This window comes from Talpa occidentalis, unplaced genomic scaffold (assembly GCF_014898055.3).
Source record: "Talpa occidentalis isolate TD23 unplaced genomic scaffold, MPIMG_talOcc4v2.1 talOcc4.12, whole genome shotgun sequence".
In the NCBI taxonomy this organism is placed as follows: Eukaryota; Metazoa; Chordata; class Mammalia; order Eulipotyphla; family Talpidae; genus Talpa; species Talpa occidentalis.
Genome location: NW_023601212.1, coordinates 630,529 through 644,236, shown reverse-complemented (window position 1 = coordinate 644,236; position 13,708 = coordinate 630,529). Strand labels below are relative to the sequence as shown.

Below are 13,708 nucleotides of genomic sequence, written 5' to 3'. Positions count from 1 at the left end.
GTGGCCGGGGAGCAGCTTCACCACCCAGCGCTCAACCGCTGCGCCACCGGGGGAGGCCCTGTATGCATAATCTTAAAAAAAAAAACACAGGCAGCCCCCCGGGCCTCTGTTGCGAGTTCAGCAGTTTTGTCAGTTATGCCAAAAAACAGAACGGGGAGAAACCCACTGAGAGCTGCCTGGAGAGACGCGTCTCCACGTGGAACCCCAGGCGGTAAGCGCGCTCACCCGAACCCTCAGCCCTACAGCCTCACAGCGCCACCCCAGCCCGGGCTCCAGGCCCCCCAGACACGCGGCGTTCAGAGCTGTCACAGGAGGGAAGGCGGGCGCGGCAGCGACCTCGCCAGGCCACCCCTGCCATCTGCCCGTGCAGGAAACACAAACAAGGACATCCGCGCCCCCCGGGGAGCTGTCTTTAATATGGTAATCTCGGCAGAAACAGTCTCCATGGGAGACGTCCATTTTCCCCATAAAGGGTTTTTTTCCTCTTTATTAGAACACAGAACATTTTCTTCTGGAGCCCTCGACATGTAGAATTTATCAAACCGGCAATTTCTTGGCTAATGGGCTGAGCCAGGGGAGCGCGCAGCAACGGGCGCGTCAACGCGCAGGGCGGGGTCACGGCACAGGCCCAGGCTCCCTGCACGGCAGGGGCCCGGAGCCCCCTCATGGGGAGAGGAGCCCCCAGTGTCACAGAGACCCAGAGGCGGGGACAGCAAAGGCCGGGAGCACAGGCACCGAGGCCATCCTGTGACTGAGGAGACTTTCTGTATTTACTGCACTTGGTGATTTCACAAGTCGAGAAGCCTGTTTGGCTCGTACCGGATCAGGCCCGAGTGAAGGGTGGTTCTCTGAGCACCAGGGACTCCCCGACTTGCTGTGACCCCAACACGGCCCCCCCGGGCTTTCAGGGGAGACCAGTCCCAGACGTGTGCTCTGGTGGGCAACGCCCCCACCTGACCCGGTCCCATATTTCACGGCATTGGTGCAAGCGGGGGGCAGCAGCGCTCCCTTTCAAGGCTTCCCTCCTGTCCACCCCCGTTCGGGGCTGGCCACACTGCCCGCCCGGCAGCCGGAGGTCGCTGTGCCGAGTTACCTACAGGTCACCTGGGCTGTGCATCCTCACCTGAGACCGGCTCCTCCAGAGGTGCAGGCTCCCTGACCCCCACAGGCCCTGCTGGCCTGAGACCCAGCCCGCCCCCCCACGACGGGAGCACCGCTCCTTTGGCGTCCACCCCATCCTGCAGACGCCAGGACAGGAGACGGGCAGATGCACCGAGGAGGTTCCCTGAGATGAAGCCCCGGCCCCGCCACCTGCTGAGACCCCCTCACTGCAAGGCCCCGAGGACGTCCTCCAGGAACCGTCCAGGAGGCAGAGCGAGGCCTGAGCAGAGGCTGGGCCCCCGGCCGCCTCCCGGTAACCAGCCGGCACTCGGCCCTGCTCCGCACCCCACCCTCCTCGCCCGCCTCCCGGGGAGCCCGTCCCTGGACATGGGAGAGGACACGGACGTGGCCCTGCTGCCTCAGCAGCACGTCGGGGCGGCCGTGCTGGGGGCTGCACAGCGAGCCGGGGAGCCCGCGCCAGCATCTCCGTGCGCTGCAACCACAGGCGCGGCCGACCCGGAGGCTCAGGAGGCCCGCAGGACCCCTGGGACGGCAGGAAGGTGCAGCCCCCGTTTCAGAAAGAGGAAAGCGGCAGTCACGGGGAACAGACAAGGCCACCGTCACCGGTGGGAACGAAATCTTTTGAAAGTTTTGCTACAACGAGAATCACAACCTGAGGACCCTGAGGCTGGCTGTGTGCGCACGAGCGTGTCTAACTCTGCAAAGCGCCGGGTACGTCCGGCCGGGGGTGGCTCAGGGTGGCACCGGGGCCCGGAGAGGACGCAGGCGGGCAGCGGGCTCGGCGCAGGGTCACGCCGGGGGCCGAAGCAGACCCCGAGAGCCCCTCTCCTGACTGGCTGAACGCGGCCTCTGCTGTGGAGTAGACGCTTGTCTCTTATGGCGTGAGCACGAGTTCCTCTGCCACAGACACACACCCTGAGTCCCAGAGCGGGCCGGGCCAGGCCGCCAGCCAGGAGGGAGTCAGGGGAGGCCCGGAGAGGCCAGAGGAGGCCGGGGGAGGCCGGGCCCATCGCCCTTCCAGTCAGGAGCCGGGCCGAGGAACCCACAGGGGCCGCCGCCACGCAGCAGCGCCTCCTCCGGGCCTCCGTCCACAGCAACACGCGCAAGGTCTCCCACCGCAGCGCCTGCTCGCAGCACATCCGCCCCTCCAGGCCTTGGTGGCTGCCAGGGCCCCCCAGAGGCACGGTCATCTCCGGGTTCCCCGCGCAGAGCTCATCCTCGCGAAGGGGTCGTCGTCGTCCTGCAACGACACGCGGGCGTCACCTGGGCCTCCGCGGCCGGGCAGGCGGACACGCCAGAGGCACCGCTGCGCGGGGTCGCCCTCCTCCCTCACGGCAGACGCCGGCTTTTCTACCCGAATAAACACGAGCAGGCGGTCACCTGTCCTCCTCTGCCTGCCATCCTCGGCCATCACTCCACCATTGAAATAAATAAATGCAGCTAAATTCTCAGCGCGCGTCAGACGTGAGAGCCTGTCCCGGGCGCGTGCGGAGGCCACACGGGGCTCCCCGCACACCTCGCAGCCGGGAGAGGTGGGATCAGCCGGAAACACCAGTGCGCCTGGCTGCGCTCTCTGCCCGGGGACAGGCTTGCCTGCGTACCGTGTCTCTGGTACATACAACGTTCTGGAAGCAGCCAAGAGGGCAGTGACACTACTCAGTACCCGTAACTCTCACCCCCACCACTGCTCAGGGCTAGAGCTAGGCGCTGCTCTCAGACTGATGCAAGGGGCCCCCGAGCGAGCACTCTTTCAGGTGTTTCTGAGGAACAGCGGAAGGAGGGGTCTCCGCTCAGAGCCCACGAGGCTGGCGCAGCGCCACGCGTGAAGAGACCAGCCCGCATGGCCTGAGGACTTAAGAAAGAGAAGCACCAGCAGAGCCTCCTAGGCCCGGCGGGTGCCGCCAGGCACGGCCCAGCCTCACAGGCCCCGCGGCACCGTCCAGGGAGGTGCCAGCACACGTGCCACTCACCTCGTCTGACTCGAAGTCCACTCCTCTGGCCGCCCGGCCCTGGGACCCACACCTGCTGGAGGCCGCCGAGCCCGGCCACCTGCAGCAGAGACATGGAGACACGGGAGGGTGACGCGCAGAACCCGCTAGGGCTACATCCTGGCTACGGTCCCACTCGAGGGCCTCCGACGCAGTGGGCGTGAGGACCCGCGCGAGCGAGGAAAGGCCCAAGGCCGGCGTGGCCCGTGCCCCAGCCCAGGCGAGGACCGCAGCCACGTCACCCCAGTGTCAGCCCCAGTGGTTCAGCAGCGAGGAAACTCATCTCATCTCAAGCCAGACCTAATTCTCCTCTTGAGGTGATGAAAAGGCTGAGGTGACAGGGATGCTGGAGCAACATCAGTGGCGGCGGGGGCGGAATGGGGTGCGGCCACAGTACAGCGCGCATCCCTCCCCGCCAGACCCAACAGCACGTTCACACTGAAACTAAGGATTGGAAACCCGGCTGATCATTTCCTGAAGTAGGCCCTGCCCTTCGGAGGCCGGGCAGCACTGTGCCCCCTGATGTGCGCACCCAGGCAGGGCGGGAAGACAAAGTGAGAAATGGGTCATTAAAATCTCTCAGTGACACTTGGGACACGTCGGCGCTACGAGCAGCCACGGTCTGTCCCTTACACCCGCCCACCCCGAGAGGCCGAGGAGCAGCCCGCCAGAGCGCCGCGGCCCGGACAGACGTCCGAGGGGAACTCGACATCCTGCTCCTCAGACGCGCCTGGCGGGCGCCTGCGCCTACCTGGGGTCTGCCTTCGACGTGGTGGGGGAGACGTCTTCTTCCTCGTCCGAGTCGTCCACCACGATCTCCTGGGGGACAGGACAGCGGGGCGCTTTGTGGGAAGGGGACCACACGGAGCCGGAGAACGACCTGCTGCTGGGCGCGGGCGCAGGGCGGCCAGGGAGACGTGCTCTGCCCCGCCGGGGTGGGGGCTGCAGGCCGAGCTGAGGCCCCGAGACACCGCCGCCCTCATCTGGAGCCGCCTCAGCCGTCAGGCCCAGGAGCAGAGACCTCTGACCCCCAACCCCCGCCCTCAGGGCAGCATCCAGGCTGGGTCCGCGTTCAAAACGAGATTTTAAAATCCCAGACACCCTGTCTCGGGCCAGGGGACACCCCACTCTTCGCCTTCTCTATTCGCTTTGCAGATGAAAGAGCCGACAGCTCGGGGGGCGGGAAATACAGGTGTCGAGGCACGCCCTGACTCCGCTTGTCCTCACCTCCGAGTAGCTCTTCGCGGCAGCACTCCGGGAGGGCTGCTGTCGGGTGGGCTTAAAGGCTGTAATGAAAGGACGAAACACCCACTCAGTTATTAAGACAACTGAGAAAACCTCACCCATCTTGAAGTAAGGGCTTTCAAGGTCCCACCTAATTACAGAACCACCTGCATCTTTGTAAAGCCTGGAGGCGGGTGCTCTCCCGACACCTGCACACGCCCCCGAGGGGACCCCTGGGCCTCTGCTGCCCAAAGCTCCTGATGCTTCACGGGAAGGACATAATTCCTGGGAGACCCAGATGCTCCCCAGCTGGCCCCTAAGTTCCTCCACCACCCTTCACGCCGCGTCATCTCTCGCGTGATCACTCGCTTCGCGGAAAACAGCTCCACGGACGAGCGGCGTTCTTGGCCCTCCGCGGCCAAGCCGGGGCAGAGGGGGCCTTCCTGCTGCGAGCAGGCCAATCACACGCGCTCTCGGCACCGCGCCTGCCTCACGCTGGCCGGGGCCGCTGACCCTGAGGACGGGAACGCTGCTCGTGCCTCCCGATAGACTCCCCTGGGAGCCGGAGTCCGCCGGTCCGGGCTGTCAGACGTCAGTCCTGGCCACACGCGACTCAATAGTTAACCTCAAGTGACGCGACGTGAATGAGGCGTCCGGAATAACCTACACTGACTGTTTTCATAAATCTGGCGAACAATTTAGGCATATCCCATAAACCATTAGGAATAGTTTCTAAACAGGCCCCCAAAGCTGGAGGCCAGCTTTCACACCCACGTCCAAGCGCCCTAACACACACTCTCACTGCACACAGCCGAGCGCTGCCCCGCCCAACAGCAGACGCCCCGGGCAGAAGCCGATGGCGCGCCCCACCCTGCCCTTCTCTCCCGACGCCTCCCGGGGAGACACCGCCGCGGAGCTGCCCCTGCAGGAAACGGTGACGCTTGTCTAAAGTAAGAAACTGTGAAGCGTAACTTTCGTGTTCACTCTTTGCAGGGGCTCAAGTGAAAGGCAAAGACCTTGCAAAGGCCGTCTGCTGCCCTGCAGCCGACTCCGGGCGGCCACACCAGCCAGTGAGGCGCACGGGCCACCCTGGCCTCCCTGCCTGGACCCGGCACCGCCGCCCAGCCGGCTGCCGCACTCACCATCCAGAATAGACATGCTTCTGGGCACCGACGGGGCGCCCCTCGAGCTCCTGCCGCGAGTGGTCGTCTCCAGGCCGGGGCCTGCTGCGAGAGGAACGGGGGTCAGCAGCGGCCCTGGCGGCAGGCGCGGCTGCTCTGAAGCCAACGCCAAGATGAAATCCCCACAGTCACTCCAGACAGCTCGGACCTCGAGAGAGACGTCGCGTCTGGGCAGCCGAGGCTCAGAGACCCACAGGCCACACTGGGCTCGCAGTTCAAAAATAAACACTTCAGTAAATGTTTCGTGAATGTAAAACGGAGGAAAGCAGTCACCCACAGAAGACGAGGCCGCCTCTGGCCGGACATCTCTACAGTACTCTGCGCCTCCCTGGCGTCAACCCCCGCGGGGAACACCCAGCGGCTCAGGGCACCGCAGGTGCCAGCGGCAGCACATTCCAGGGAACAGGACCGCGACGCCAGCGATCACTTTAGAGGATCGAATTTTCTGACTTGTTTCTGGACAGATGCATGACGCCCTCTGCAGGAACGCGGGCCTCTATCTCGCGACAGTAACAGAAACGGCAACTCCCACGACCCGGAGTCCCTTCCCGCTGCCGCCGGCCAGTACCGGCCGTTCTCCTGCCCCGCCCGCACCGGCCTCATGACTACTTTGAACACATGGGAGCAAACATGATGTTAAATGCACTGAAAAGTATGAGACAGACAGTGACGTTCTCTAGAAAGACCCTCAAGAGCCGCCAAACCCTTGGCGCAGGGCTACCCCAGCGGAAGGGAACATGCACGCTGGGCAACCCTGACCCCGGCGGGCAGGCCCGGGGCGGGAGGCTCAGCTCTGACAATGGGGCACCTCCTGTCTGCCCACCGGCTCTCACCCCTTCCACGCTGAGACCCTCCTCTGGACGAGGCGGCCTGGCCCCGTCCTCTTCGGCCCCGGCCCCGGCCCCGGCCCGTGGGCGCTGGTGCGGAGCTGTCGTCGGAGTCCTCGGCCAGCTGCTCCGCCCTCTCTATGCTCAGGAGGTCGTCGGCGCTGAAGGCGGGGTCCTCCGACTGAGACCGCAGGGCTCGTGCCCTGGTCATGGCCTGCAGGGGCAGAGGGAACAGGTGGCGACGGTGCCGGGCGGGCGTGCGCCTGGTCAGGCAGACCCGCTGCGCTCTAACGGTGCTGCCAGCTGTGACCACCGAGTCCTCCATCCATGCACCCGGTGCCCGCGGCTCAGCACCCCTTGATAGGTGACGCGGCCTGTAAAACGAGACCTTCTGAGAGACAAACTTCACAGACACTGAAGCTTCAGATCGGGAGCAGCAGGACACTCGGCCCGCGCGCAGCGCCACCACCCCGAAACTCGCTGTAACCCACCCAGTGCGACAGGCTTGGGAAACGAGAAACAAAAAATGAAATTTTAGGGCGCTTTTCTTTTTATTCTTGAACACCACCAATGTTCTTCAATGTACTGTTCCTAAAATATCACCTTCATAACTCGAAACCCACGTGCAGCATCGCGTGACGGAGTGTGCCAGGAAGGCCAAGGGGCACGCATGGGCGTCCACCTGCACACGCCACTGTTTCTTTGCCCAAAGCATCTTCTCAGTGGGGGGAGGTTTCACCCCGTAGTGGCCGGGCCTGGTTGGCTGGCAGGGTCTGTCGTGACAGACCTGAGCCCCAGACGCAGAGGGGGGCGAGCACGTGGCCTGCGGGGCCCGCACCAGGCCCTGCCCGCAGCCTGACCCCAACACTCGCCCTCACCGCCCCCCCCGCCAGCCGGAGCATTTCAAGCAGAAGGCTTACCTCGCGGACCTCGTCATCTTCCTCGCTGGCGTTCTGCCGCCTGCTCTCTCTGAAGAGACGGACCTGGTGGCAGAGCAAGGCAGGCGCTGCTCACCGTGGCAGAGGGCCTCCCACGTGGCATCTCCACCGCAACGGACAGCAAAGCACACTCCATCTCACGACGACGGATCAGTCCCATCTCCCAGCGGCGCACACGCTCAGAAACCCACCGCCAGCAACGCCCCAGCAGACACCGCCATCCGTGCCAGTGCCCCAAGTCATGGGAATGAGGTCTCGGGCTGCAGAGGGACGCTTGGCAACCCTGTGGGTGTCCCGCGCCAGCAACAGTCAGGCCCGAAAGCCTCTCCCTCAGGGGTCTGCATCACCTCACAGCGCTCTTGGCCACCCTGTGGCCTGGCAGGCTCCGCGACGACATCCTGGGGCAGGCCTGAGGGCCGCTCCATGAGCAGCAGGCCCAGAGAGCCTGCGCTTGCCAACCACCACCCCCGCACCGGGCCAGGCTCTCAGCGCCAGCGCCCAGTCAGTCGGGACCCACGCAGCACAGGTCACTGCAGGCCGGTCACTGCAGGCGCTGAGAACGCACGGCGGACAAGCAGCCAGACGGTGCCCTGGCAGCCCCACTGTACATGCGCGTGCGGTCAGTGGACAGGACAGGTGACGTGCATCTCAGCAGGCCTGCAGCATCAGGTGACACCCCCAGCTGGGCCAGGAGGGCGAGGCGCCTCTGCCCAGGCCAAGGCCTTTCCTGCCCTGCTCAGCCTGCACTGTGAGTTACATACAAGGGTTATATGGCCAGAAGGGCGAAGAGAGCCCCTGGGAACTAATGCAAAGAGCCTGGGGCCCAGTGCAGTGTGCAAAGAAGGACCTGGGGGAGGCCAGTGTCCGCCTGCGCTATGCCACCGGCCTGGCAGCGAGCCCTGGTGCACCCGGGGTTCATGGGTCCTTTCCAGAACCTGCACCTGTGCCACCTCTGCAGACGGTGAGCGCCTGCCGCGGAAAGCGCAGCTGAGGCAGGCAGCTGGCGGGCACGCGGCTGCCACGGAGGCGCCAGCGGGAAGGCTGGACAAGAGCCAGGGTGGCAACAGCGGGAAGGAGTCCTGCAGGGAATTGGGCAAGTCACTCCCAACAGGTGGTGCTGCCCGGCCCCATCCCGGACGACCCCTCGTCTTCCCACTCCCCAGTTTCTGCCCTTTCCAGAATGTCCTGGGGTTGGAACTGTGCGGCGGAACCTTCCAGGCTGGTTTCGCCGACCCAGCCACGCGCAGCCATCAGCACCCGCCAACTCCAGGCTCAAGAGGCAATGCACCACGGCCCTGCCCGCACGCCACTCAGCAACCCTGGCAGCGTGTGGTGGCTGCTTCCAGTCCCACCCCGCACAGCCCCGCTGCGGTGCACACATGCAGGCCTCGCACGGACACTCTCCGCAGGTGCCGGGGAAGGAGATCGGGTCAGGCACCGAGTCTGTCCCACCAGGCTGGTGGCCGTGGGGGCCCGTCATCCCCTGCGTGTCCTAAGAGCGGGCTGTGGCCCCATGTACTCGCCTGTGCATCTGTGCTGGGCGAGTGTCAGGGCTTGGTCTGTTGCTAAGAAGGGTGAATTCTCCCCTCGAGCTGCCAGAGCCCCCGGGCCCCAGTCTTGTCAACGTGCCCCAGGCCCAGTCTGCGCCACCTTCTCACTCTAGACAGCGGCTTTTGTGGAGCAGCTTCTCCTTCAGTTGGGCCCAGGGCAGCGCTTCTACCCCACAGTCCCTGGCGTCGGCACGGCCTGAAATGGCGCTGCACAGCCGCCTGGCTTGCTCCCATTTCAGCTTCTAGGAGCGCGAAGGTCACGCCTCCACATTTCGGGGAGCGGGCGCTAAGCTGGGAAGCGCCCCTGCTAACGACGGCGGGTCAGCACACGCGCATCGGCCTGGCGGCGGGAGTCAGGGAGCGGCCACTTCGAAAGTAATGCTGCTTGCTCTCCTGGGAGGGCATCTGGAAAACACACTCCATCTCCTGTAACCCCCTCACCGGAGCACGGCCGATGCCGCGTCTGGAGGGCTGAGCGCACACGGCTGCGCGGAGGGGCCTCGCGAGCCTTCTCCTCGGGCAGTGTTTCCCAGGAAGCACTCGCGGCGTTGCTGCAGACTGCCCTGTGGAAGGGCAGTTCCCGAGGGCCGCAGGGCCCTCTCTGTCCTGCAGATGCTTCCAGCTCTTCCCCAGAGAATGGCTGAGATGCGTCACCCACACACGAACCTCGACCCCGTGGCGCCCCAGGCCAACTTCCCCGTACTCCAGGGCGAGCTGCTCCCAACATGCCCGCCAGGCCCCCAACCCAACCCCGCCAGCCTGCAGCTGGCAGCGCCTCCCCGGGCGCCGCCACCTTGATACCTCCCGTGTCCGAGCTCTTTGCTGTTCTAGGCTCACTGCCACGTTCATGCCCTTTTTCTTTGTGTTGCAACATCCAGCATTTTCTTAGGGTTTATAGAGTCTTGCCACTAAGAACACGAAGCTTTTTTCTGGAAAGGTGCAATTATTTTCTCCACACCAAGAACCTCTAATTTTGTTCCTTGGGGATCTGGTATCAAACATTTAAATGCCTCAGAGAGCTGCAGCTAAAGAACTTCCCTCTGTGATTCTTCCACTGCGGCTTCTCGAGGAAACCCAAACTCAACCAAAGCTTACCCAACACTGGAATGGCAGAAACTACCAGCCCACAAGGGCCACTTGGGCACTTTCGGGATCGCCAAGAGCAGACGTGGTTTGTGGGAAGCACCCGATGCGCCAGCGGTCCTCACGTGAAGGCTGTTCTAGGCGCTGCCCAGACACTGTGGAATTTCACCCTTACTGCGTGACCTCAGCATCACGGAGGAGGAACGGAAACGCCAAGAAGGCAACACGGGCTTGCCCAGCGCAGCTCGAGGAGCTCCCGGGGAGACGCCCGCAGACACCGCGGCCAGGACTCACCTCCTCGTCGATTCTATCCTCCAGGGCGTCGATGTGGCGCTCCTTGAGGAAGCGCTGCGTCTTCTCCAGCTGGTACTTTACCAGCTCCTCGATGGCATCTTTCTCCTCCTTGTCCACAAACTCCTGGACGGCCTCCCCCATGCCCCTCTCCGTCAGAAGCGAGAGCTGCACGTTCTGTGGGAGGGAGACACGGGGGCGGGAAAGTGCCGGCACCGCAGCCAGGCACGGACCCCGGGGCGGGGGAGACAACGCCAGGCCGTGCACGGAGCCCCGTGACCCCCACAAGCTGGAGGAGGCGACGGGGACCCAGCACAGGAGCGCAGGGCGGGCTGGGCAAGGGCACGTAAGTGGGTGCTGACGGCCAGGCTGGCCAGCATGGCAGGCAGGGCCTCGGGGCGCCCCACCCTGCGCGCTGCCTGGTGAGGACAATCCCCATGAAACGGGGTTGAGGTCGCCGAGCAGCTGACTGTAAAGTGGGAGGTGACGGGGGCCGTCCCGGCGGGACAGAGGAACCAGAGGGAGGCAGCGCGAGGTGACCGGGGAAAAGCAGCCAACCCGAGGGGCTGACTCTAAGGGCGAAGGAGCACGAAACGCGCGGCCTCTCAAGCCGGGGGGGGGGGTCAGGACACGGAGCCTGCCCCGGCGCCTCCAGAAGGACAGGGCCCTGCCGACACCTGCTTTCCGACCCACGGGTCAGTGCAGGCCCCGCCAAGCGCCCCGGGACACTGGGCTGCGGGGGTTTCTCTCAGCAACAGGAGACGGGCCCCAGCAGGGGCCAGGGGGCAGGCGCTGCCGCGGTGCTGGCCAGGACTCCGACGCGGGGACAGAGGACAGGGTGCCCACGGGGACGGCGGCGCCGCGGGACCACAGCCCTGCCGCAGCCACGTGCACCCCTGCCGCAGCAACACCCCTCGCCCCGGGGGCACCGGGCCCGCTGCACATGGGCACACCCACACACATCCTCCCGCTGCCATGGCACCCAGAGCTACCTTCTCTGCGGTCTCAAAGTACTGCTTGACGAGGTCTTCCACCCTCAGGGTCGTGCCCTCCGCAGGCCTGGTGACGAGCTTCCCGAGGTTGACCTCTTCTGGAAGACAGAGGTCCCGAAAAACAGCTTTTGCCTACGGCGAGCCCACCCCAGGCCTCCTGCTGGGGTCCCACGGTGCCACAGGAAGACCAAGGCGCCGGCCACCTCCCGCTCTGGGCTGGGCAGGGGAGACGCCAGCTCCTCCGTGACGTGGGCGGCAGCACCGCTCCGGGCGGCGGGTCAGGGCTCCCCAAGGCCCGCCCGTGCTCACGGTTCGGAGGCAAACAGCAGCTCGAGGACGCCCTGGGCTGTGCGGGGCTGCGAGCCTCGGACACGCACACAGAGAAGGAAGCGCGTGAGGACGCCTGCTGGGGGGCCCAGGACGCCCGCAGCTGCCACACACGCACGCACACGGGCACACACGCGCGCGTGCACACACACACACGCGCACACGGCCAGGGGCTGGCGGGCTCGAGCTCTGGAAGCCACGCCGACAGGAAAGCGGAAGACGGCTCTGCCAAGGGGGGAGACTGCAGGGAGGCACCGGTGGCCCCCGCCGTGGCACAGCCCCTCCGAGGTGACGGGCGACACCGGCTGATCTTTGCCTTCAGGCCGGAGACACTGGAGCACACACATCACCCTGAATGCTGCTCAAGAGAAGGTGTTTCATCTCATGCCGCCGCTTCGCAGATTGGTGCTTTTTTTAAATATAAAATTACTTAAAAATGCAGAAGAGTCTTGTAAAAACAACGTCCTGTGTGAAAGCGTAAAAGCCGTCGATGTGGTGAAACCTCAGGCCCGACTACCGTCTATTACTGAGACAGGTGCGTAAAGCACCCTCGCGCGCCCCACGCAGGACGGTGGTCCCGGGAGCGAGGCCAGAGGGCCCTGGCAGGATGGCGAGCGGGTCCAGCACCTGCCGCCTCGCGGGCCAGCTTGGGCAGGCCGCGTCAGGCCGTGCGGCTTGCAGGGTGCAGGCAGGATGGGAAGGCAGGACTCCCGCCCCGGCACCATGGCTGCCAGTGAGGCGGTCAGGGCTAGGAAGGAGGCCCCACGCCGAGGAGAGACGCGGGACCTCGGGGAACCACCTGGGACAGCCAAGCACAGCCGCCTGTGGCCTCGGGCTGCGAGGGAGAGAGTCTCCAGGCCAGAGGGGAAGGGCGGGCGCAGGCCCCGCAGAGCCAGGCGGGCGAGCGCCCAGAACCTCCTGGGGCTGCGGGGGAGGAGGTGGGACAGCCCATGACGCCCGTGCGAGCCCCACAAGGAGCCCATCAGGCCGCACAGCCGCCGTCTCGCCCCCGCACACCAGGGGGCCCGCGGAGCGCGCCCAAGTGGGCCGCGCCCCGGGCAGCTGACCAGGAGACACTCCAGAGGGTCACGCCTGCCCCAAGCAGATCATGCTCAAGCAGAAAGGGACTCGCTGCAACAAAGCTGACCGCAGGTGACACTCAGGTGAGCGAAGGGCGCTGGCTCTGTGCTCTGCCAGCTTGGCGGTGCCCAGGGAATTCAGTTAAAGCAAACCACTGTGGCTCGGCAACCACTCAAGTTCGCAGCGTAATTCCTGGGCTCACGCTCAGCAGAGCACGGACCCACCCCAGGCGCCAGCAGTAGCGGGGAGAAGCTCGGGGACCACCACAGCTCTGTAAAGGCAGAACAGCGCTCCCCAGGACAGAGGCTCGGGCCCTGAGGAGATGCTGCTGAGGGCGCGTGTCACAAGAACCAGCGGGACGGGGCGTCCTCTCACCCTGCTGCCCGCCGCCGTCAGTGGTGGCAGTGGCTGCTCAGAGCGCGTAACTGCCCTTCATGATGGACACTCAGGTGTGAGCTGTGAGCTGACCGGTGCTCAATGGTCCAATCAGACATGTGGGTGACAGAGGAGATAAGCCAGGTTGGAGGGAGCTAAGGAGCCCCCAGAAAAGGAGACAACCTGGAGCCCCCCGAAGGAGACGACCCGGAGCCCCTGAAGAGGGAGAGACGACGCCAGCCCCTGAAGAGAGGAAGACGGTTCCGGCCTCTGAAGAAAGGGAGCAGCAGCGTCCAGTGGCCACCCCTGAGGAGGGGAGGAGCCGAGGACCTGGTCACAGACGGGTCTCGGGCCTGCTCCGACGTCACCTGAGGAGCCCCGGAGGCCCTGGCCTGGCGCCTCTAAGAGCTGTTTGTGGCTGGTGCCGGGGGAGCAGCCGCCACGTGTGGGCGCAGCGAGCTCGTTACTCCCGGCTGTGAAGAAACCCCGGGGTGGTGGTTCCCGAGGCTGAGGTCTCGCAGCCGTGCGCGGGTGAGACCCCGACGGAGACTGTCCTCTCATCGGGCCTGTCCTCTGGCTTTTGGCCTTTTTGGCCTTTGGGGGGCGCTCTGGTCTCAGAGACCCTGTGGCCTCTCGTGGCCTCCCTGCCCGTTTCAGTGGAAAGAGGCCACTCTCCGCCCGTTTCAAAATGTCGGAAAGTGCAAACAGGCCCCAGGTGGTTTCGCGCCTG

The 13,708-nt window shown here is 65.2% G+C and overlaps 1 protein-coding gene across 5 annotated transcripts in view; it reads right to left on the bottom strand.

The window, feature by feature from the left end:
- The window catches only part of MRE11 (MRE11 homolog, double strand break repair nuclease), a 34,477-nt gene continuing 20,769 nt past the window's right edge, over window positions 1–13,708 (bottom strand). For 2 of the 5 annotated variants that reach the window (XM_037504744.2, XM_054692954.1), the window contains exons 11-19: window positions 11,197–11,294; window positions 10,208–10,381; window positions 7,263–7,325; window positions 6,349–6,556; window positions 5,477–5,560; window positions 4,338–4,396; window positions 3,862–3,929; window positions 3,093–3,171; window positions 1–2,362 (exon numbers count right to left, since the gene is read on the bottom strand). In XM_037504744.2, coding sequence (XP_037360641.1) covers window positions 2,309–2,362; window positions 3,093–3,171; window positions 3,862–3,929; window positions 4,338–4,396; window positions 5,477–5,560; window positions 6,349–6,556; window positions 7,263–7,325; window positions 10,208–10,381; window positions 11,197–11,294 — 887 coding nt within the window. In that variant the 3' untranslated portion in view covers window positions 1–2,308. The remainder of the gene's footprint in view (window positions 2,363–3,092; window positions 3,172–3,861; window positions 3,930–4,337; window positions 4,397–5,476; window positions 5,561–6,348; window positions 6,557–7,262; window positions 7,326–10,207; window positions 10,382–11,196; window positions 11,295–13,708) is intronic. The other 3 variants (XM_037504745.2, XM_054692955.1, XM_054692956.1) reach the window with 2 other exon arrangements.